The sequence below is a fragment of the Vigna unguiculata genome, chromosome 3 (genome assembly GCF_004118075.2).
Source record: "Vigna unguiculata cultivar IT97K-499-35 chromosome 3, ASM411807v1, whole genome shotgun sequence".
Classification (NCBI taxonomy): Eukaryota; Viridiplantae; Streptophyta; class Magnoliopsida; order Fabales; family Fabaceae; genus Vigna; species Vigna unguiculata.
This window is the reverse complement of record NC_040281.1, coordinates 44,560,249-44,582,497: the sequence shown is the minus strand read 5'-3', so window position 1 is coordinate 44,582,497 and position 22,249 is coordinate 44,560,249. Positions and strand designations below refer to the sequence as shown.

The following is a 22,249-nucleotide window of genomic DNA, read 5'->3' as shown; positions in this document are numbered from 1 at the left end:
CTTTCCTTAAGCAAGACAAAATATTTTAATTGCTAACTAAGTATCAACTGTTCGTTATATAGAATTGTATATGTTCTAAATGTATTGTGTGTCTAATGCTTACCACACAATATGTATTTATACTATTGAATATAATCAATTACAATAAAGATACCTAATAATTAGGAATCAATCATCCTAATTTCTGAGATTATGTAATGGTTGATTTCCTAGAAATCTGGAACTGCTGATTATATTCTAACACTTCCCCCTCAAGCTGGATCATATGTCATATGTACCAAGCTTGTTACAAATGTACTGAATCCGAGGGCCTCTAAAGGATTTGGTGAATACGTCAACCAACTGATTACTAGAGTTGACAAAATCAGTAGTGATTTCTCCATAGAACACCTTTTTTCTAAAAAAGTGACAATCAATTTCAATGTGTTTTGTTCTTTCATGGAAGACAGGGTTTGATTATGAAGTGCAACTTGATTGTCACAAATAAGTTTTGTTTCATGGATGTCCCCTATTTTTAATTGTAGTAGTAGTTGCCTAAGTCACATAAACTCACAATGGTTGATTTCCGGGAAATGTGTAACGGCCGATTATATTCTAACACTTTTCAATAATTATGGTACAATTAGTGCAGGACTGACAAAACTGGGTGTTTTTCCTTCAAAAATACATGGCTATTTTGCTTTCCTTTTACTTTCTGTTCAACAGTATAGTTAATAATTGCAATCCTATGCTAATTTATGCATGTACATTTAGCAAATCATGACTCAAGGATATTTTTCTCTGTTGACAGGCAGTGTCAGGTTTGTCTGCTGTGGTGTGTTATCTGTTTACTAGTAGCTCCGGTGATATGGGTTTCGTGCATCCTGAAATTGTGAAACAAGAATCTTTGTTTGCAGCACGTGATAGAAGTGAGACAACAACGACAAGGGCTTTATTGACAAATAATGTCTGCCCTTTTTTTATTGATGTGACTTGCAGATTCAAGTCTATTGAGATTGTTCTTCATAATTCTAGGACAAGTGATGGTTTAGAGAGTTTTGCCACTATTTTTCATTCCTTAACTGGCAACAAAATGGCTGTGCATAAGTTGCCTGACCGTGGAATTTGGATGACGGTTCAGAACACAACTGTTGTAATATCTTGCCAAGAAGGGAAAATGGATCTCCTGACTGATTTATCCGGAGTCCTTTCGTATGTTTTTGAATATCAGAGTTCAATTGGAACCAACATAGATCATATTGTACCTGAAAGTTTACTACTGCAGTCTATTAATTGCTTACATGAAGTATCTCTTTCTGGTTTCTCATTTACTTTAAGCTTGGATCTTGTTCAAAATGCTCTGTCTTCAGGTAATGCAGGAAAAACATTTGGTAGTTCTAATGGAAATTCTTCTTACTTCGTACGTGAAACTAATTTGACAGCCTTTGAAAGGTCAAGTAATCTATCTCCCCAATCAATTCTCAAAATTAGGTCTCCATCAAATGCCAGTGTGCCAGCTTCAACAAATCACTGGTTACTAATAGATGTTGCAGTAACTAGTATCTTCATAGGGAAATGCTCACTGAAGAGTGAACTGATTCAAGCACATAAACTAAACAAGCTTTTGTCTTTGCTTTCCATTGGTGGAGAATTTCATATGATATCCTGGGAGATTCAGGTAATTATTTAAGGATCTAGAAAGGGAAATGTAATCTCGCAGGCATGTTCCTGCATCTTTTATTTGTGCTTTCTGTTATAAACTGAATCTCAGGAACTTTATCTTTTTTACAGATGAAGCTATTTTCTTTGTCAGGATTTAAGGTATACAACTTGTCATACTAAAATTTTAATGTTATTGAGCAGGGTGGATTCTTTTTTCTTGAAACAACATCTTTGCCAATGGCTATTGATAGCTATTCTTCATATATTTGTTGTATTGGCAATCTCACTTCTGATGCAAAGCTACCTAAAAAAGGCACCAAGTGGGAACAAAATGTCAGAGAGAACTATACTTCAGATGATGTTATTGATCGTGGAGCTAATAGCACTTCTCAACAAGCTGCAAGTAGATTGCCAGAAGCATGTGACTTTTCTTTGTCTCAGTTTGCTTTTGTTTTAGCACATGAAAATGAATCTGGTACGTAACCTCTTCTCTAGTTTTGTTGTGTAACTGTATTTTTCTTTCCCAAATATAATACAATTCATTGCTGCAGGTTGTATTCAAGAAATTGTAGTAGAGGTTGACATCCATATGAATTTTGAATTGGAAATTTCTGAGATGAAATTAACAATTGACCTTTCTCGTTTATCAATTCTGTCTCAAACTATTCAGAGGAGAGTGGAAGATGAAGCAGCAATTCCACATTTTTCTTCTGTCACGTCAAAAGATTTGTCACCTCAGCATGCTTCAGGAAATCCTCTTTCAGGATTTCAGAATTTTGCTCAATTGAACTCAATTAGTGATGCAAGTAGTTCAAAAAACACTCTTCCTATTCAGGTTATTAGTCATCAGAACCAGATTTTGAAAAACTTAAGAGCTTTCCTGACGCTGGAGAAGCCAGATAATGGTGTTATGCTTTTGTCTCGGTGTTGGTTTGGCACTGGTTCCCTTTTTGGTTTTGATATTACACTTTCTATATCTGAAATTCAGGTGAACTTTCATAGTATTCTTTATTTATTAAATATTCAGTCAATATTTGTCCCTGCTGCTTTGTTTTTCAATCAAATTTGGCTGCCTTTTTTCATTGCTACATGTACTGAGACTAATGTTACATTTGTTCTAACTTATGTTTTGTTATGACAATATGCCAGACAATTATGTCAATATCCTCCTCACTCTCTGAGGTAGCCAGTCAGAATACAATAAAAAAATTGGAGAAAAATGATTGGTCTTCTAGCCATGAAGTTGACAATTGTTTGGAAGCAATGATTCCTGATGGTACTCCGGCTCCTGCTATATGTTATCTGTTTTTAGTATTTTGTGAAATTTCAATTGTAATTAGCAATGATTGTGTGTAGGGGCAATTGTTGCTATCCAGGATGTCAACCAACACATGTATTTTACAGTTGAGGGTGAGGAAAAAACTTTCAGAGTAGGTGGTGTCATTCATTATTCTCTGGTAGGAGAAAGGGCTCTTTTCAGGGTAAGAATTATGTTTACAATATCTTTCTATTTTTTTTTTAATTCATTTTTCAATCTTCTGTTCTATCCTTAGTTGCTATAAATTTTTCAGATCTTCCTCTTTCAATTATAATTTCTTGATTTCTTGTCAAACACTTAATTATGTTTTTAAAATATGAAGTAATTTTAGGGTCTTAAATGCATTGGAGTTTATAGTTTGGATTTAACTACAGTAAAGTTAGAAAAAAAGAGTGTTTCCACCTTTAATTTCTACTAAGTAAACTTAAACTTACACTTAAAATAAAGCGATGCTACACCCTTAATTTCTCACTGTAGAAGAGTCAAAGTCTTATATTTTATAGGAGTTTGATTTAGAATATCTTCTTGAGTCACTTATGAAATCAGTAGCACCTTTAGTTGTTGTACTTAGTGTGATTTTTGTGAGCAAATATTGGACGTGAATACGATTTTATGTTTGTCTCTGAAAAATGAGAAATAAGAAGTTTTCTGAATAAGCAACATGTTTTTAGTTTATATAAATAAAATTTACATGGAAATAATTAAATTAAACAATATTCCTAAGACATATTAAACACTGGTTGGGACTTGGGTATTATGGGTGCCTAATTCCTACATTTAAGTTGTATGAGATGCTAGGGGGGGTGTTTATCTGATTGTTTCTTCGCTTTTAACAACTAGCTTGCAAAGGTGAGTTTCCCTTGTGCTTTAGTGCTTAGCAATTGGTGTTTTTTATTAGTTGTCGATGTTTCATAAATGGTTAGCTAGGTGTATGGGAATTCTTAGAGATATTGTAAAATTCTATTGAGTTGCCCGCAAATGAACATCTCTTGGGCTGTGCATAAATTTTATTAGTTGAGCTTATTAGAATTATTACCTATTGTATCATTAACCCTATGTGTAGGGTGTTGAGTGTGGGAAACTACCTACTGCCGTATCTACTGTTGCATGTAATCATGCCTAGTATCTTAGAGTAGTCTTTTCATATGTACTTGCTTCATTATAAATAGAAGAGGAGGAGAGTGGTACTGTTGTCCACTACTCATATATTTTAAAGTCTCAGTCTCAAGTTGGTATCAGAGCGGGTCGATCCCGCTCTGGTTTCTGTCTCATCTGGTCCGTCACCGCTGTCCGCGGTTGATCGCCGTTAGTCACCGCCGCTGTTCGCGGCTGTCCAAGTTCGGTTAACCTCGTTTCTGAACTACCCAACACTGTCAAACAACATTTCGACTCTGTCCGCCACTGTCTGCATCCTCTGCCGCCGTCCGCCGCCGTCCGCCACCGTCCGCCGCCGTCCGCCGCCGTCCACCAACGCAGTTCCGTCCGGAAACCACCGGATCTGAACCGCCTCTCCGCGCGACAGCCAACCCCGCCGGTGTCGCAGGCAGCGCCGTCGCCACGCGCCTCCACGTGCGTCTTCTCTGTTCGCTGCAATCAGGCGCGTGCCGCCCACGCGCCGCCTTCCCGTCGCCAGTTCGTCGTCGCGCCATCTCCGTCGCCGTCGCCGGAGCCTCCTCTACCCGTTTTGACCCTCAAATCTCTGTTCCGGTGAAGTCCAGTGGCACCTCTTGTGGAAATCGTCACTTTCGAATTCGAAAATCGTCACTGTTTCACTGTTTTCCGGTATCCTCTCTGTTTTCATTTATTCTCTTGATCATATCATGGCCACTGGAGGAACTGGGAGTGCTATTTCATTCTCCGGAAGCCCCTGCATTACGTCCGAGAAACTAAATGGCCAAAATTACTTATCTTGGTCCGCTGCCGTCGAGATGTGGTTTCTCGGTCAAGGACACCATGAACACCTTGAGAAAGATGGCAGCCACGTACCTTCTGAAAAAGCTGAACAGTGGAAACAAGCGGATTTCCAACTATGTGCTCTATTGTGGCAGTCGGTGGAACCACGACTTTTGATGTCCCTACGGGCCTTCAAAACTTGCCACTCGTTTTGGAAGCGAACTCAGAATATCTATGCAAATGATATTCAACGCCTCTATGATTCGGCGAACAAGTTGGCATCTATGAAAATAACTAACCATGATATGATGTCATTCATGAATGACGCTCAAGCTGCTGTGGAAGAACTTCGAATGTTCTTGGAAGTCGACTCTCTAGATGAAATGAAGAAAAAGCTTGACAAGTACTATATGGTAATGATCCTCCGATCTATACACCCAGACTTTAATCATATCCGAGATCAGCTTTTGACCTCTCATGAGGTTCCTTCCATGGAAACTTTGATCTCCCGCATGATACGTGTTCCAACTCTTCAAACTCCAGAAACTCTTGCTGTAATGGAACCATCTGTCATGGTTGCCACCCGAGGAAGAGGAGGTCGTGGAACTAGAGGAGGTGGACGTGGAGGTCGTGGACGTCCTCAGTGTACGTATTGTAAAAGGATGGGTCATACCCAAGAAAACTGCTACACTTTACATGGATTTCCTGCCAAAACAGCCAATGTCTCCCAGGCAGAGACTACTGACTCCAAGTTCACTGAGGACGAGTATCAAGAGTACCTACGCCTCAAATCCAACAGCTTGGCACAGTCATCTCAAGCTCCAAGTACATCAACTGTTTGCATCTCTCAATCCATGGAAGGTCACAATTCATGGGTAATTGACTCTGGTGCTTTTGATCACATTTCTGGTAATACCTCCTTGTTCTCAACCATTTCATTCCAAGAAAAATCTCATTTTATAACCCTCGCAAATGGTTCTAAAACATCCTCAAAGGGAGTCGGTCAAGCCATCTTATCTCCGTCCTTAAATCTAAAATCTGTCCTTTTTGTCCCTAATTGTCCTTTCAATTTAATTTCCTTAAGTCAGTTAACCAAAACATTGAATTGCTCTGTAACCTTCGATAACAAATCTTTTGTTATACAGGAACGTGGCTCGGGGAGACAGATTGGAGAAGGATATGAAGCGGGCGGATTATACCATTTTGGATCTCGTCCACGTGTGTCATGTGTTGCAGCCCCCAATCCTAAAATGTTACATGATCGGCTTGGTCACCCTCACCTGTCCAAGTTAAAGAAAATGTTTCCTGAACTTAGTCGTCTCCAGACTTTAGAATGTGAGTCATGTCAACTAGGAAAACATGTTAGATCTACCTCTCCTAAAAGATCTCAATCAAAGTGTACTTCTAGTTTTTCTGTCATCCATTCCGATATCTGGGGACCTAATCGTGTCTCATCGTTTGGCTTTAGGTATTTTGTTACTTTCATTGATGAATATTCGAGATGTACTTGGGTTTATCTTATGAAAGATCGTTCTGAATTATTATCCCTCTTCACATCTTTTTTGAATTAAATCAAGAATCAATTTGGTCAAGTAATTAAAATCTTAAGAAGTGACAATGCCAAAGAGTATTTTTCGTCTGCTCTTTCTAATGTTTTGAGTTCCCATGGTATCCTGCACCAGTCTACTTGTCCTCATACGCCACAACAAAATGGTATAGCAGAAAGAAAAAATAGACACTTAGTTGAAACTGCTCGTACCCTTTTGCTTAGTGCCAACGTTCCTGTCCATCACTGGGGAGATGCCATCTTAACTGCAGGTTTTCTTATTAATCGGATGCCATCTTCCTCTCTCAATCATAAGGTCCCTTTCTCCATTCTGTTTCCAGACAATCCTCTCTTTCACACTTCTCCTAGAGTTTTTGGTTGTGTATGTTTTGTTCATGACATGTCTCCCGGGTTAGACAAGCTTTCTGCTCGCTCTCTCAAATGTGTTTTCTTGGGCTATTCACGACTTCAAAAAGGGTATCGATGTTACTCTCTTGAAACCAAGAAATATTACATGTCTGCCAATGTTACTTTTTTTGAACAGACCCCTTACTTCTCTCCATCTGTTCAAGATGTCCATGCCATACAGCAGGTCCTTCCTATTCCCGTGGTTGAGTACAATATTTCCAATGTCCATGTCCCTCCAAGTCTCGACCAAAGTCCTCCTGAGCCATCATCTCCACCTATTGATTCTCTCCAACACAGGACGCCGACGAATAGTCCAGTTGTTCCAGAACATGGTGAATCCCCTACTTCAGATTCTTCTCCCTCGTCTCTTGATCCCACGACTCCTGGTGAAGGTGATTCAGGTTGGCCCATTGCTCTCAGAAAAGGTACTCGTTCCTCTCAAAATCCACATCCCATTTATAATTTTCTTAGCTATCACCGATTATCGCCTTCCTATTGTTCACTTTTATCCTCAGTGTCTTCTGTTGTTATTCCCAAAAATGTGAATGAAGCACTTGATCATCCTGGATGGGGACAAACCATGATTGCAGAGATGCAGGCTCTTGAAAGCAATCATACTTGGGAGCTCGTGCCCCTCCCTTCGGGTAAGAAGGCTGTTGGTTGTCGCTGGGTGTATGCAATTAAAGTTGGCCCCGATGGTCAGGTTGATCGACTCAAAGCCCGATTGGTTGCAAAAGGGTACACTCAGGTTTATGGCCTTGACTATTGTGACACCTTCTCTCCCGTGGCCAAGATGACTACTATTCGCCTCTTCTTTGCAATGGCAGCAATTCGTCACTGGCCGCTTCATCAGTTGGATATCAAATATGCCTTCCTTCATGGTGATCTTGAGGAGGAAGTTTACATGGAGCAACCTCCTGGGTTTGTTGCTCAGGGGGAGTCTGGTATGGTATGCAAATTGCATCGATCTTTATATGGCCTCAAACAATCACCACGAGCTTGGTTTGGAAAATTCAGCTCCATTGTTCAGAAATTTGGGTTAAGACGCAGTGAGGCAGATCACTCAGTCTTTTACAAACATACCTCTCCTGGGAAATGTGTCTACCTAATAGTATATGTTGATGATATTGTTATTACAGGAAATGATACTACTGGAATATCTCAACTGAAGGAGCACTTGTGTAAACATTTTCAAACCAAGGATCTCGGAAGCCTCAAATACTTCTTGGGCATTGAAGTAGCTCAGTCAAAAGATGGAGTTGTAATCTCTCAAAGGAAATATGCTCTTGATATATTACAAGAAACAGGTATGATTGACTGCAGACCAGTAGAGAGTCCTATGGACCCAAATCAGAAGTTAACAACAGAAGAAGGCGAATTATTCTCCGATCCAGAGAGATATAGGAGGCTCGTTGGAAAGTTAATTTATCTCACTATTATGAGGCCTGATCTATCTTTCGCAGTTGGAATTGTTAGCCAATTTATGCAGACTCCATGTCTTGGACATTGGAATGCCATCATCCGTATTTTAAGGTACCTCAAGAAGGCTCCAGGACAAGGTTTGCTATATGAAGATAAAGGAAATGTTCAAATCTCTGGGTACTGTGATGCTGATTGGGCAGGCTCTCCTATTGACAGACGCTCTACTACGGGATATTGTGTCCTCCTTGGAGGAAATGTTATCTCTTGGAAAAGTAAGAAGCAAAATGTAGTGGCTCGATCCACCGCTGAAGCTGAATATCGGGCAATGGCGTCTCTCACGTGTGAACTCATATGGGTAAAGCAATTTCTTCGAGAGCTTAACTTCTGTGAAATTCAGACCATGAAGATGTACTGTGACAACCAGGCTGCTCTCCACATTGCATCAAATCCAGTATTTCATGAGAGAACTAAACACATAGAAATTGACTGCCACTTTGTTCGAGAAAAATTGATGACCAAGGAAATTTGTACTGAGTTCGTTGGGTCAAATGACCAACTTGCAGATGTGTTGACCAAGTCATTAAGGGGACCTCGGATTGAGTTCATTTGTTCCAAGCTTGGTTCATACAATTTGTATGCTCTAGCTTGAGGGGGAGTGTTAGAATTATTACCTATTGAATCATTAACCCTATGTGTAGGGTGTTGAGTGTGGGAAACTACCTACTGCCGTATCTATTGTTGCATGTAATCATGCCTAGTATCTTAGAGTAGTCTTTTCATATGTACTTGCTTCATTATAAATAGAAGAGGAGGAGAGTGGTACTGTTGTCCACTACTCATATTTTAAAGTCTCAGTCTCAAGTGAGCTTATAAGGAGATGTCAACAATCGTATTTTATTATTCCATATTTAGCAAATTATAATTACGGTGTATAATGTGAATACCCCTAAATAACAGGGATCTGATTATATCTCTGAATAATAGGGATCTGATTATGTCCCTGAACAATAGGGGTCTGATCACAAGTGTTGTTACTACATTTCTAAAATTATCTTTGCAATCTTGTACAAATATACGATGTACTCTTAGCAATAAAATCATTCTATTCTACCCTAATATTTGAGAGAGATATTGTACAACAAATACTTTTGTGTGTGACAGGTAAATTAGTTTTCCAACCAAACACCAATATATCTCCTTATCCACCACTAATTATTGAACTTGTGATTTGGATGGATATATAGGAGTACCATTGGAAAGCCACCTTAATTGCGGTCACACATGTGCTTGCCTTAGTTGAGGGCTCTTCGGCAAGGTTGTCAAACTCGAGAGTTTACGTAAACTCGTGAGAGCCTAGTAAACTCGAATCGTAAACTCGTAAGAGTTTACCTCACAAGGAAAAAAAATTAATTTATATAAATAATAACCTAATTCAAACAAGTCCATAAAATTATATAGCTTAAAAGTATTTGAAATAAATAAGTTCATACAAATACTGTAAAACATAAATTCAAATATCAAATGTCTATGTGTAATCTTCTAATGATATCATCATCTCCATCATCTAACTCCTCCCCTGATGACACATGTGCATCCTCACTGGCATGAAAAGTTATGTTATCAAGATCAAGAGCATCTAGAGCTGGATCTGTTGTTGGTCCATCTAAGGGAACATTTTGAATATCAATTTCACCTTCAGCTTGCTCAACCTCAACAACATCATCTGCCTCTTCAGTTATCCATTCATCATCTGATTCAATGTCATCAAATGGTACAACAACAGTTTTTCGAATTTGTTTACTTTTCAACTTCAAGTTATACATCACATCAACGAAATCATTCATCTTTTTCTGATGCAAACGGTTCCTTCTCTTTGTATGAACCTAAAATGAAATATTAAATTTTAGTACATATAAACCTAATAAAAAAATTATAAATTATAAATAATTTAAATTACCATCTTGAATGAGCTCCAATTACGCTCACAACCCGAAGAACTACAAGTCAAGCTCAGAATTCGAAAAGCAAATCTCTTCAACTCCGGAGATGCATCCACAAACATCTCCCACCATTCACCAGGATTTAATGCTTTCCTGCATTCCTTTGCATCTTCCATTCCAAAAAGACCTCTAGCAAAATGAAATTCAACAATTTGCAAATTAATTTTTCTTCTTTCTGCAATATCTGGCACCAATCTTCTCATGCACTCATACAATCCTTCTTTAACCTCTCCACCATCATCACATCTAAAGTTAGGTTCATAGTTGAGAAAATAGGCAGCTGCATGCAAAGGCTTATGAAGTTGACTATCCCATTGAGCATCAATTATTCTCCAAATCTCTTCATAACTACATTCAATACCAAACAAATTTCAGACATAAGGAATTAAACCTTTAATGAGTTAAAGTTTGGATGTTTACCTCTTCTTAATATTGTTAAAATTGGACCTAATCTTTTCTTTTGCACAATCCATCTCTTCATAAATGAAACCCATTGCGGGTTTTACATCTGAGTCCACCAATCTTAAGACCACCATAAGAGGGGCAGTAGCCTTCAAGCATATGGAGACATTCTTCCAAAATCGGTTGTCTAATACCACGCGTTCTATTCTTTTCCCCTCTTGTGAAGTTCCAAATTTGCTTGTCTTCCACTCATCGAAGTTAAACATGGTCAATAATGATGCTTTCAATTCATGAAGACAACCAAGAGTCAAATATGCCGTGGCAAATCTAGTCACACCCGGTCTTATCAAGTCTCTACCTTTAGTGAACTTTTTCAACAACGAAATCAACATTGTTCTTCCATAAATGTAAGTGGTAATCTTTCTTCCCTTCTTGATTGTCAATTCATGGACCTTCAAATTCTTTTCAAAATCTTCAAAGATCAAATCAATACAGTGTGCAGCACATAGAGTCCAATACAATCGTTCTCTTTTTTGCATCAACAAATCACCAGCTGCCTTGAAATTTGCAGCATTATCAGTGACAACTTGAACTACGTTTTCTTCTCCAACATACTCGACAACATGCATCAAATTCAGTGGATACTAATCCAAGTGCTTCCTCATCTATTAAGAGTAGAAGTAAAAATGCTCTGGGGAACCAGTCTGATATTGGATGGAAACACAAGTTTGATATTAATGGCAATGGTAGAAAAATTAAATGTAATTATTGTTCAAAGATTGTGGGTGGAGGGATATTTAGATTGAAACATCATCTTGCTAGAACTAGGGAGGATTTTGAACCTTGTGCCTCTATTTCAGAAGAAATAAAAAAATTTGATGATAAAGATCGTTGCAGAAGCTAAGCATGCAACATTAAAGAGAAGAAAGTTGAATATCATTGATGAAGAAGATGAAGAAAGTGAAAGTATTGAAGGAGGATATCAGTTGTTTGGCTTTAAAGGAAAATAAACAGTTGCCAATGCTTGTAAAGGGGGAGTCCAAGCAACTATAAATCAAATGATGAAAAAAGGATTCAAAGAAGAGGTTGATGCTTAAGTGGCTGAAGTCTTTTACACTAGTGCCATTCCTTTCAACGTGATTAGAAATCCAGCATTTGCAAAGAAGTGTGAAATGATTGGTAAATATGGAGTTGGCTACAAACCACCTTCGTATCATGATATTAGAGAGAAACTCTTGAAACAAGTTGTGAGCAAAACAAATTTAATGCTTGAAGAATACAAGGAGGAGTGGAAGAGAACTGGTTCTACCATTATGTCTAATGGATGGACAGACAAAAAAAGACATTCTATTTGCAACTTCTTGGTCAATAGTTCTAAAGGGACGGTTTTTCTTTATTCACTTGACACCTCAGACATTTCCAAAACAACTGATAAAGTTTTTAAGATGTTAGATGATGTTGTTGAGTATGTTGGAGAAGAAAACGTAGTTCAAGTTGTCACTGATAATGCTGCAAATTTCAACGCAGCTGGTGATTTGTTGATGCAAAAAATAGAGCGATTGTATTGGACTCCATGTGCTGTACACTGTAATGATTTGATCTTTGAAGATTTTGAAAAGAATTTGAAGGTCCATGAATTGACAATCAAGAAGGGAAGACAAGCCAATTTGAAAGACAAGCCAATTTGAAACTTCACAAGAGGGGAAAATAATAGAACGCGTGGTATTAGACAGCCGATTTTGGAAGAATGTCTCCACATGCTTGAAGGCTACTGCCCCTTTTATGGTGGTCTTAAGATTGGTGGACTCAGATGTAAAACCCGCAATGGGTTTCATTTATGAAGAGATGGATTGTGCTAAAGAAAAGATTAGGTCCAATTTTAACAATATTAAGAAGAGGTAAACTTCCAAACTTTAACTCATTAAAAGTTTAATTCCTTATGTCTGAAATTTGTTTGGTATTGAATGTAGTTATGAAGAGATTTGGAGAATAATTGATGCTCGATGGGATAGTCAACTTCATAGGCCTTTGCATGCGGCTGCCTATTTTCTCAACCCCCACTTCCACTATGAACCTAACTTTAGATGTGATGATGGTGGAGAGGTTAAAGAAGGATTGTATGAGTGTATGAGAAGATTGGTGCCAGATATTGCAGAAAGAAGAAAAATTAATTTGCAAATTGTTGAATTTCATTTTGCTAGAGGTCTTTTTGGAATGGAAGATGCAAAGGAATGCAAGAAAGCATTAAATCCTAGTGATTGGTGGGAGATGTTTGGGAATACAACTGTGGTGTTGAAGAGATTTGCTATTCGAATTCTAAGCTTGACTTGTAGTTCTTTGGGTTGTGAGCGTAATTGGAGCTCATTCAAGATGGTAATTTAAATTATTTATAGTTTATAATTTTCTTTATTAGGTTTATATTTACTAAAATTTAATATTTCATTTTAGGTTCCTACAAAGAGAAGGAACCGTTTACATCAGAAAAAGATGAATGATTTAGTTTATGTGATGTATAACTTGAAGTTGAAAAGTAGACAAATTCGAAAAATTGTTGCTCTACCATTTGATGACACTGAATCAGATGATGAATGGATAACTGAAGAGGCAGATGATGTTGTTGAGATTGAGCAAGGTGAAATTGATGTTCAAAATGTTCCCTTAGATGGACCAACAACAGATCTAGCTCTTGATCTTGATAACATAACTTTTGATGCCAGTGAGGATGCACATGTGTCATCAGGGGAGGAGTTGGATGATGGAGATGATGATATCATTAGAGGATTACATATAGACATTTGATATTTGAATTTATGTTTTACAGTATTTGTATGAACTTATTTATTTCAAATACTTTTAAGCTATATAATTTTATGGACTTGTTTGAATTAGGTTATTATTTATATAAATTATTATTTTTTCCTTGTGAAGTAAACTCTTACGAGTTTACTGGACGCTCATGAGTTTACGTAAAATCTCGAGTTTGACAATCTTGGTTGAGTTAGGCTTAAAATCCACTTATAACACACCTGTCATAAAGATTTAAAATATAGCAAGGATAAAATAAAAAACTTTCTAAAGTACATAATGAGCACTGGAATTTTGTTAATGATTTTCTAGTTTACTTATGTAGTCTCCTATTTTGTTTGGGTCCTTGAATTCTAACGCATACAATCCACTCTGCACTTTAGCAATTAAAATGGTCTTCCTTGTGATAGGGTCCCGAAAGACATAGTAAGCGGAGAAAAACACTGTTAAAAGTTCAAGTCTTTTGTAAGGATTTGTTTAGAGATAAGACTATTGGTCAGTGTTGGGACATATAAAACACCCTTTAATTTAATAAATGATTCTAACATTATATTCCTGATTCACAGTATGTATGCTATCACCATTTACAACTGTAATGAGTTGTTTTCTATTCATTTTAACGTATGAATAGGAAAAATAGGAAACCAATCATTTGATGAATGGTTCTTGTATCAAGAATCTAAACACCCTAAGACACATGCCCAAGAATGAATTCTTATCTTTCATGGACTTAATTGTTCAATTATTTTTCTCAGACAATCAGGCTCTTATAGGATCTCGTTTGAAGATTTGGTGGAGGTAGAATAGTGGGTTGATTTGTTTTTTCATGCTCTAAGGTAGTATTGCTTGCCCATTTTTTGTTAGGTTCCTCTGTTTCCTTCTATTGTTAGTTGGATATTAAATGCAATATTAAAAGTTGTTGGTAGAATATTAAATATATTACAAGTAGTTAGAAGATTCTAGAGATCTCTTGTAATTATTACTTTAGGGTTTGAGTTTTCTATATATAGAAGTTGATGTACTGTTTCAAATGAATAACAAAATAAGAATATTTTTTCTTTCAAATTATTCCTTTCAAGTTGGTATCAGAGCTCCTGATCTAGGGATTCCTACTTCTGCATTTCTTCTTTTCCGTCTTAGTTACAGCTCTCTTTAGCTGTCTGAAGTGCAGCCATTTCTTTTAATTATTGGGTTACCAGAAGTGCTCCCAAGTTGTGGTTTTGTCACTTTTGCTGCCCCATCTGCTGTCATCGTCATTGCTGCATCTCTGCTGCATTGTCGCTGCTGTATCGTCGCTGCTGGCACATTGATGTACTGTTTCAAATGAATTAACAAAATAAGAATCTTCTTTCTTTCAAATTATTCCTTTCAAGTCCTTCTATTCACTCCAATACATTTTCTCTCCCAGGGAGTTTGAAGCACATTTCCTTAGAATGCCTAGATCTTTTACACTATGAGCAATATTATCCATGATTACCTTTGGAGTAGGTGTTCCTTTAGTGTTTTCATATTGTCATAATAGAACTTGTGTTGGAGGTTCATCAATTATAGATGACGACCCTCCGAGTCTCTTCTCCCCTGAGAACAAATAATGCTTTCGATAGAGGAGCCAATTTTTCTCTCCCTATGTTTTTATGCCATGATTGGGTCATCATATTCAAGGTCCAGACTCTGTAAAAATTTAAAGATCCTTCCCTTTTCAACAACTTTAGCATGTGTGGAGACGTCTATTTTGTAGATCTTCAAATTTTGGTACCAATCTAGTTCATTCCCTTTCAAAATTCTGATATAGAGAGAGACTGTGTTTGGTATTACAAACCGTGTTTTCAAAGTCATATCAGACAGCAAAATCCTTTTTGGAAGAAAAGGTCTTACTCAAGTTATCCTAAATTTATTTCCAGAAGGTGGCCCCAACAGTGGCAACGGACAAGGTCAGGAGCTTTGATTGATGCTAACTTGAATCATGAGAGGGAATAAAGAAAATCTGCTGGAATAAATGTATATATTCTAGTAATATTTTTCCTAAGTACTTTGGAGATATTAGGATACTTTTATCCTAATAATCCCATGTTTACTACAGTTACATTTTGGAAAGAGACACCATTTCATTCTTTCTCACTTCTGGAAATCCATTCCTTCTCATCTACAATTCTACATACACAGCATTTTCACTCGTGTCGATGTTGACTATTAAATGAACAGTATATGATCTCCTTTACTTTTTTTTAAGATTGTAATAAACTTAACCTTCCAAACCATGCTTAGGGTGATTGTTCCAACCTGCATAATGCCTTTTTTCAAATGGAAAATAGAATTGATCATATTTTTACCTTATTTTGGTGGGACATTTATTAACTTCGTCACGCTTTCCTTGTGATAAAACACTCCTCAAATCAAATTGTTCTAATTCCAAGCAATAAACTGTAAGGATTACAAAACGAACTAGGCTTGGTTGGCTGGCATGCTGTGAATTTGACAGGACAAGGTGGCATATTCAGCTTGCCCTCTCCAACCCATTTACATATTTTAAATTTTTATATCATATATAGAATATTAAATTTGACTTATAAAAGTAAAGTGAAAAAAGACTAATTTATAGGATTACAATTTTATGTGCTGCTTGAAGGATGCAAACAAGCAATGACATTTTAATTTAAATCATGAGAACTTTTAAATTAAGTTTCAATTATTGATTTTAATCGAGTTATTTGTCTAGTAAAAGCAACCACCCTTTCAATTCATTCAATTAGAGATAGTAATTAACTAGTTAAAGATTTAAAAATATTCACAATGTTAAAATGATTGGTGAGAAACAAGTCAAAAGGGGCATTGCCCCGGTACCATGTTGACAAGAGAGAAAACGAGAAGAAATATAATGAAATCCATGGGTGGTACGCACACATGAAAATTGTTACATATGATGGAAAAGAAATGATAAGGAACAAAATCAATATGTTATAATGGCAAATATTTTTTTAGATATTTCCCAATCAAATTGAGTCAATACTCAAATAAGTCCCTGAAAGATTAGTGCGTCGGATGATAGATCCCTAATTAAAATTATCATGTAAATGAATTATTGGAAAATTTGATTGCATTACACTAGAACATTAATGTGGTTCAACTTCCAATAGTGTTATATGAAATCATCTATTTTCATCGAGAGGATGCTGTTGCAAAACTCTGAATAATGAATGGTTCCACCTTGCTTGTGAACTACAATGTAGTTTGTTATAAGAAATGAGTTTAAGTTTAACTCATCCTTGCAAAGGATGACTTGTAAGGTGAGGTTTGTTTTACTTATATACCATAAATTGGTCTTACTGTAGTTGATGTGTGGGATCTTCAACACACCCTCCCTCATGTATAGGGATGGCAACGGGTTGCTTACAGAAGTAACCTAAAAAAATCCATCCCATTACCCGCCTCATTACCCATCGGGTATCCGTGAAAAAACACCCGCGGGTATCCATTGATTCTCCGAATGTTTATATATTTTAATTTTAAATAAAATTACTTAAAACCAAATCTTTAAAATATAAAACTAAATTAAAAATTTATTTTAAAGTACTATTCAAATCAAATTACGCACTAAAATATTAATGCAATACAAATTTGAATGAGTTGCACCAAAATATAAATTTTAAAAAATTAATCTTTACAAAAAGTAACTTCAATTTTATAGGCCTAAATAAAAAAATATATATATATCAAGTTAAATTTTAAACAATTCTTCAATAATAATTATTTCCTCCACTAGTAACTTTATTTTGATTATTTGATTTAAAAAAAAAATAAAAAAATAAACTTACTAATAATTTTATCCAAGAAAAAAAAATTATAAGCGGGTAGCGAGTATCCACGAGTCGAATACCATAATATCTGTACCCATCCCATTGTCAAACATGTAATTAAATACACATACCCATTACTCGCGAGTATCCATTACAAATATTGTTGGAAGTCCTACATCGACTAGAGATAACACAATTTCATAGTATACAAGTGGGTGCAAACTTGATCTTACAAGCCGGTTTTGTAAGGTTGAGTTAGGGTTAAAGTTTACTTCTTAACATGGTAAGAAAGTCATGGGTTAGAGTCTATCCTAACAAAATTTGTTGTTGGGTCTATTGTTCTACATGCTATCGGGCCTTATCGAACCATCGATTAAAGTCTAATCCCACTCACGAGATGTATGCCTCGGTGTGAGGACGGTATGTTGGAAGTCTCATATCGATTAGAGATAAGACAATTTCATAATGTATAAGTGGCTGCAAACCTTACCTTACAAGTTGGTTTTGTAGGGTTGAGTTAGCTTAAAGTCCACTTCTTAATAGATATCCATTTAGTATTCCTGATGGATTTTATCAGCTGGGACGGATTTTTTTGCCAATTCTACACGCTCAAGCATCGGCATCTTGTGTGCGGGACTAGATATTTGTGGGTGGTTCGATATCAGGTAGCACGATTGGCCTAACAAAGCTTGCTACGATAGACTCTAATACCATATTAGAAAGTCAGTTAAACCTAACTCATTCTTCCAAAACGGCTTATGTGGAGAGGTTTGTCCTACGTATACTATAAATTGTCTTTATTTCGTTGATGTGGGTTCTCCAACAATTTAATTTTTTTTTTGCTTTGTCTTTTAGCTAAAGTTCATGTATTTTTTATTGGATATACGGGCTGTTTTTTCTCTAGTATCATGATGTGTACATAACAAATGTGTCAACTAAGCTTTTTCACAGGTCAAGCATTGTCGTCAAAGGGGGTGGAATTCTACAGTTTTGTGGTTTTCCTTTATATCATTGTTTGCTAAGAATGATATGGGTGTTCCGTTGAGATTAAGTTTTCGACCAGGATCATGTTTTGTTGACATCTGTTGTACTAATGATGGAGGATGTGCACTATGGAGAGCCAATCCTGCTCAGGGCGAAAATGATGTAGGATTCATTGACTCAGAGGTTAACAATCAATCCTTCAAGAGGAATTTCTACCTTGTGAACAAAAAGAACGACTCTGCTATTGCTTTTGTAGATGATGCTTTAGAGTTTGTCAGGAAGCCTGGAAATCCAATCAAGTTCAAAATTTTTAATGATATTACTGCAGCTCGCAGTGCTTCGGAGATGGCTAGCTATCCTAGAATGGCTACCGAAACTACACTATACACAGATGAAGAAAGTACTTCCTGGCAGGGTGGAAAACTTCCTTGTATTGATATTAAAGTTGAAAAAGTTTCTTTGAATATCGTTCATGAACTTTCAGATACGGAGTATCTCTTCCCTCTCATTTGCTTGCTCCTGAACAGTACACAACTCAATATACAAACATTAGCAAAGAAATCCAGGGTCATTAGCACATCAAGTGCAGAAGCACATTATTTTGATGTTGAAAGAAACTTATGGTTAGTTTAAATTCTCATTTCAAATGTTCACTCCTCCTGTACACTTACACATCTAAATTGAACTACATTCCTGATATTACTTAATTTTTTTATAAATTTAGGGGAGAACTTCTCCATCCTTGCGAAATTTGCCTTTTTTACCGATCTAACATGGAAGCTCAGCTTTCAGAAAATAGATCTCTTGCTGTGCCTGTTAATTACTTCTGCAGAATGAAAGAGGTTGTTAGAATTGTTTCTGTCTTTTGGTTCTTTATTTTTATTTCGACATTATATCTTTATTTCTAAAATTTATTGATCATCTGGACAGCTGGACGTTTTCTTGAATGAGAATTCATTGGACGTGCTTCTCTTTTTGATTGGGAAATTGAATCTATCTGGTCCTTACTCACTCCGAAACTCCATCATTCAAACTAACTGCTGCAAGGTTCTAGCTATGGTGCATCAACTTGTTTTTACCATTATAAAGAAACAAGTGAACCTAATAAATGATCTTTCATTTTCTATTTTTTCTTAAGCTCGTAATTCTTGGTGTGAGCTTCTCTTTTTCTATATCTCGTTTACCTTATGTCAAATAAAATAATGTTTTATGCTCTACCAAATTAGTGGTGCAATTGTTATAATTATGATCTACTAATAATAATTGCTAGATGGCAGGTGGAAAATCAAACAGGCTTAAATCTACATGTTCACTTTGACCAGCAAAGTATAATAATACCCAGAAAGCAATCTGCGTCCATTCTATTAAGGTATGCAGTTATCTGTTTCCTTGTATATTGTCATAATCCTTTGATTTATGCTGTAGATAATATTTCCTTGTACAATTTTAAGTACATATCCAGTAGTTTTAATTACATTCCATAATTAGGAGGATTAATAGGCTGACAATATATTTTATATTTATTGTACAACATTGTCCTCCTTCAAGATAATTCATGAATCTTCTTGTATGAAACTGCCCTGGCAAAATGGGGTGGCATAATGAAAAATTTAGCGTCTCATAAATGTAGGTTGAGTATCTCTTCTCCCTAAAAATGTACCAAAACAATATTGGGAGGAAACTATCCTTACTGCTATCTATTTGGTTAATCGTCTACCCTTCAAAACACTAAATATCAGTTTCATCCATCTAGTCTCCGAATTTTTCTTGGACTTTAGGATAACAAATCATCTTATATATCGAGTCTTTGACAAAGTATCCTTTGTACATGTTCATTTTATTCACAAGGGGAAACGCGATCCTTAGGCTATTGAGTGGCATATTTATTGGTTGCTTTTTACCCAAGAGGGATACAAATGTTACCACTCTCCAACAAAACAATTCCTTGTGTCTTGTGATGTGACCTTTGATGAAAATATATATTTTCAACCTTATCTTTTGGGGAAGACCATGCATTGAAGATAAGGATAATTTATTCTTAACAAAAAAAATCTTTTTCTCCCAAAATAAATCTAATATTTCACTATCTATTGAGTCTAGTCATGTTCCTTCTCCTATTCATTCTCCTTTTCTATCAAGCCTAAAGATAATTAGAGAACAAACTCAGAGTGTTGCCAATCCACTCCAAGCATACTCACAAAGCAAAAGGTTTGTAAATCAATCACCATAAGTCTATGAATTTGAACCTATACCTGAAATACTTGACATTAATGAAGAACAAAATATGTCAACCGTCGAAGTTCAAGAGCTTCCAATTGAAGTAAGGAAAGGTGTTAAAGCATGTTCTAAAAAGCCAAGTTATCCATTGTCACACTTTGTGTCTTATGACGAACTATCTAGTAATCACAAAGCTTTCTTGGTCATCTATTTACTGTCACTATTACAAAAATTGTGGACAAGACATTGAATAGTAAGGAATGGAAGAATCCTTTGAAGATTGAAATTGTTATTCTAGAAAAGGATAAAAGTAGGTACTTGGTGGATCTACCTAAATGAAACAATCATGTTGGATGTAGGTGGGTATTGACTATTGAAAACAAGGTAGATGAGACAATAGAAAGGTATAAGGCAAGTTTAGTAACTAAGGGATATTCTCAAACATATGGGATTGACTATCATGAAACTTTTTCACCTATTGCAAAAATGAACGTGGTTAGCATTTTATTGTCTCTAGTAGCTAACCATGGATGAAGTTTGTAGCAATTTGATGTCACAAATGCCTTTTTGCATGGCGTTCTTGAGGAACAAATTTACATGGAGGTCACAGGTCAGTTTAAAACCAATTGAAAGGTGTGTAGACTACGAAGGCACTCTATGGATTGAAACAATCTCCTAGAGCATGGTTTGATAGGTTTACTATTGTAATGAAGACGATTGGGTACAAGCAAAGTCAAGGTAACCATACACTATATATTAAGCATTTAGCTTTAGGGTAAGTTATTGCACTAATATCCTATGTAAATGATTTAATTGTAACATAAAAAAATGTTTGATAACAAAATTTGAAATTAAGGAGTTAGGCATATTGAAATATTTATTAGGCGTGTAAGTGGCTCATTCCCATCATGGTATAGTTGTGGATAGACAATCTTATCAAAGATTGGATGGGAAATTCATCTACTTTTCTCACGCTTGGCCTGACATTGCCTATGTTGTAAGGGTTGTAAGTTAGTTCACGAATAATCCGAAGGAGACTCATTTGAGAGTTATTTATCGCCTTCTACCGTATTTGAAAGGAACTTCTGGAAATGGAATTCCATTTCAATGGGGAATGAGATGATCCTAGAAGCCCAAACAAATGTTGACCTTGTAGGTTCCATGGATAACAAAAGATTGACCTCCTAATATTGCACTTTTCTTAGAGGAAATTTAGTCACTTGGAGGAGCAAGAACCAATAGATTGTGGCAAGATGAATTGTAGAGGCAGAGTTTACAGCAATGGCCTTAGGGATTTGTGAAATACTATGGTTAAAGATAATTTTAAAAGACTTGAAGATTGATTGAAAAAAGCCTATGAGATTAAATTGTGATAACAAGTCAGCAATAAATAGTGCAATCCTACAAGATAGAACTAAGCATGTTGAAGTAGGCACACAATTCATAAAGGAGAAATTGGATAATTGGATAATGGGACAATATGTATACCATTTTTATCCTCTAGAAATGAACTTGCAGATGTATTGACAAAAAGGCTAGTGGTGCTAGATTTCGGTCTATTGTTGGCAAGTTGGTAATGGATGACATCCACTCACGTACTTGAGGGGCAATGGTAGAATCCCTTGATTTATGTTGCAGATAATATTTCCTTCTACAATTTTAAACATAAAAAAGAGATCTAATTATATTCTATAATTAGGAGGATTAATAGGCTAAATTCATATTTGATATTTATTGTACAGGAATCTTTATCCTAAATTATAGGGATAGGTTACATCCATCAAAAATTAGGATTTTTTGTTATTAAGTCTATAGAATT

General features: G+C 36.2%; 1 protein-coding gene across 1 annotated transcript in view; it reads left to right on the top strand.

The window, feature by feature from the left end:
• The window catches only part of LOC114179483, a 68,103-nt gene that overhangs the window by 12,596 nt on the left and 33,258 nt on the right, over positions 1-22,249 (top strand). Inside the window, 9 exon segments of the mRNA XM_028065838.1 lie at positions 791-1,657; positions 1,843-2,116; positions 2,193-2,629; positions 2,791-2,917; positions 2,998-3,122; positions 18,181-18,836; positions 18,938-19,055; positions 19,144-19,272; positions 19,491-19,582. Of these exon segments, the coding sequence (XP_027921639.1) occupies positions 791-1,657; positions 1,843-2,116; positions 2,193-2,629; positions 2,791-2,917; positions 2,998-3,122; positions 18,181-18,836; positions 18,938-19,055; positions 19,144-19,272; positions 19,491-19,582 (2,825 nt within the window).